Consider the following 3,078-nt stretch of genomic DNA (forward strand, 5'->3'; position numbering starts at 1 on the left):
TGAAATTTTTTTTTTTTTTTTTTTTTTTTCCTTTTTGTCTTTTTTTTTTTTCTTGACCGGCAACGGATCGCAACCCTCAGTGTCACGCCGGTACCGGACCGGGACCAGCAACGGGATCGCAACCCTCGGCGTTGCGCTCGCACCTCGCTCAGCCAGTGAGCGGCCAGTCTGTATGTAGGATCCGAATCCCCGGCGGGAGCGCCACCGCACTCCCAAGCGGCGCACTGTAGCAGTGGGCCGGCCCTGAAATTTACTTTCTTAGTTACTTTGAAATACACAACGCATTATTATTGACTATAATCACCCTGCTGTGCAACAGATCTCAACACTTACTTCTCTGGCGTGTCTGAAACTTTGCACCCTTTGGCCAACAACTCCCCGTACCTTCCCTCCCTCCCCACCCTCTTAGCCCCCATCATTGTGCGCTCTACTTCTGTAAGTTCAGCTTTTTTTAGATTCCACATATAGGTGAGATTGTGAAGTGTTTGTTTTCCTGTGTCTGGATAATTTCACTTAGCATAGTGTCCCTCAAGTTTATGCATGTTGTCTCGAATGACAAGACTTCCTTGGCTCTCTTTTTTTCTCATAGAATATTATTTATCTGGTTTTAAGAGAACGAAGTAAGCCACGTGATTACATGTTACAGAAGAGCTCTAATGGGATTGTTTTTTCAGGGTGACTGATGTGAGGATCTTGGTGTAATGAAGACTTGGCTGATACAGACGCCAAGGGTGAGCAAGCAGTTACGAAACGCTGCTGGAGTCATTCCCCCTGCCTTAGGTGGGCTTCCCACCAGATGCCTTTCATTTGAAAGGAAATATAAGATCCTCCCAGAGGTCAATGGCTCCTTAATGTTCATTCCCTGAATAAGGGACACCTTCCAAGAGAAACAAATGTAGTCTTTAACTTTTCAATAGACCTCATTATTCGTAAAGCCCGAGAGGATTAAAAGACCACAATGAGAATTTGATTTTTCATTCCAAAGTAATTGTTTTCTTGAGAAAACTCTGAATTTTCATTTTACCAGGTATAAAAAGGGGAAAAGTAATTTTTTATTAAGGGAAGTGAAAAGAGTAAGCACATCTAATATTGTTTTAACAGTGAACGTTGGAATGGATTGTAGATGTTAGTTTCTACTGTAAAACTATTGTAGGATTAATGTAATAATATAACTATAATAACATGTTTATATACTTTCAAATATATGGTTTTATAGAGTGAGATTGCTGGTTATTTATGTACCAATCCGTTGGCAACATTAGAAAAATGCCATTTTAATAAAGCCTGGATTTGGTTGGCAACATTAGAAAAAGATTGCTGGTTATTTATGTACCAATCCGTTGGCAACATTAGAAAAGTGCCATTTTAATAAAGCCTGGATTTCTGTTTTAAAAAAACAAACAATTGCTATTTGTATTATGCCTTCCTTGTGGAATTGTATTCACTATATAAATTCACCACAATGAGTCAATAAGGATAGAAACTTACTTATCTGCCACCACCTCCTTCAATATACCAGGACATTATTTTGCACATAATAGGCACTCATTAACTGTTTGTTGAATAAAGGCATACATATCACATCAGTTTGCTTGAACAGTCCAAAATAACTTTTTAGGTCCTTTGGAAGTTTCATTATTTTAATAGAAATTTTGCAAGCACCTCAAAAAATAAGAGTTAGCATTTGAATAATTGCACACAATAAAAAAATTATTCTTACTTGCTGGTGACATTTCTGAATTTACTTTCCATTTTAAGACTATCAGGGCTCTTAGATGTATATTTATGGAGGCTACATGGATTAGTGTGATCCAGGAGGATGGTAATGAATATTTCAAAGTTAACAGAGAGTGTGCTCCTGACAATAGGGCAGGGATTAGCTTTTTTCACTTACAAAAGAGAAAAATCAGTAGTGTAGTAAGGGTAAATTTTTACAGCATTTAAATTACAGAGTCAGAATTTTTTTTTTCTTTTTTTGTCTTTTTTTTTGTGTGTGTGTGACAGGTAAAGGGATCGCAACCCTTGGCTTGGTATCTCCCGCACCGCGCTCAGCCAGTGAGTGCACCAGCCATCCTTATATAGGATCTGAACCCGCGGCGGGAGCGCTGCTGTGATCCCAGTGCCGCACTCTCCCGAGTGCGCCACAGGGCCGGCCCCAGAGTCAGAATTTGAATTGAGAAATTCTAACATCAAAATGCAAGATCTAGGTTATGGTTGAATGACTGATTTATAAGTACCATTTGCTAACAGTTACTGTGGACAGTAAAGAGTAAAAAATCTTTTTTAGAGAGTTCCTTAGAGTTATCTTGATATGGAGCATAATCTTAAAGCAAATTAATTTAATTCAACAAGCACTTATTCTGCAAACTCATGTTTGTCTTAGTGTTTACAAGAGATAGAGATATCCCTTTAGAGATAGTGTGGACGATACTTGACAAACAAGATAAGGTCCCTATCTTTAAAAGACGTGCAGTCTCAGTGTTGCCTACTCTGATTGTATTCGGCACTAAACAGCTGCCTGGGAAATCTTTAAGGAGACCTAACATTCCTGTGTAGTTACCACTTCAGCAGATAATCAAGTGTTTATGTTTCTGCATCTTGACAGGCTTTATATGAAGCAGGAGAAAGGAGAAAGGGGACAGATGTGAACGTGTTCACTACTACCCTCCCCACCAGAAGCTATCCCCATCTTCACAGAGGTAACAAGAAAAAATTTGGTTTATGGAGTTTTTTTATCAGCGTCACTCCTATATCAAATGGGCATAGTGCGCCCCACACGTTATTACTATTTATTCATTTGTCCAACTTTGTACAGCCACTATTTTATAGTATTTGAAACACTTTTTGTGACTTTGGCTTGTCAGACATCATTCCATTATTTTCACTGTTTTTATTCATCTAAATGATTTGGAACAAATGTGACAGAAGCCATATATGAAACAGAACAAATAAAATCACAATGAAGAAAAACAAAAAAATTCAGGGCTAAATGAAGAAAAGAGTATGTAGGTATTCCAGAAACAAACAAAGAGCCCAAAAAGAGTTCTGGCCTTTGAGCACAAGATTTAGTTAGCTCTG

At 38.4% G+C, this 3,078-nt stretch overlaps 1 protein-coding gene across 1 annotated transcript in view; it reads left to right on the plus strand.

Moving 5' to 3' along the window:
* LOC103609295 (annexin A1-like) overlaps nucleotides 1–3,078 on the plus strand; it is a 9,428-nt gene that overhangs the window by 4,509 nt on the left and 1,841 nt on the right. Inside the window, 3 exon segments of the mRNA XM_008593642.1 lie at nucleotides 613–696; nucleotides 699–742; nucleotides 2,606–2,699. Coding sequence (XP_008591864.1) covers nucleotides 613–696; nucleotides 699–742; nucleotides 2,606–2,699 — 222 coding nt within the window.

Source organism: Galeopterus variegatus, unplaced genomic scaffold (genome assembly GCF_000696425.1).
Source record: "Galeopterus variegatus unplaced genomic scaffold, G_variegatus-3.0.2 Scaffold9440, whole genome shotgun sequence".
In the NCBI taxonomy this organism is placed as follows: domain Eukaryota; kingdom Metazoa; phylum Chordata; class Mammalia; order Dermoptera; family Cynocephalidae; genus Galeopterus; species Galeopterus variegatus.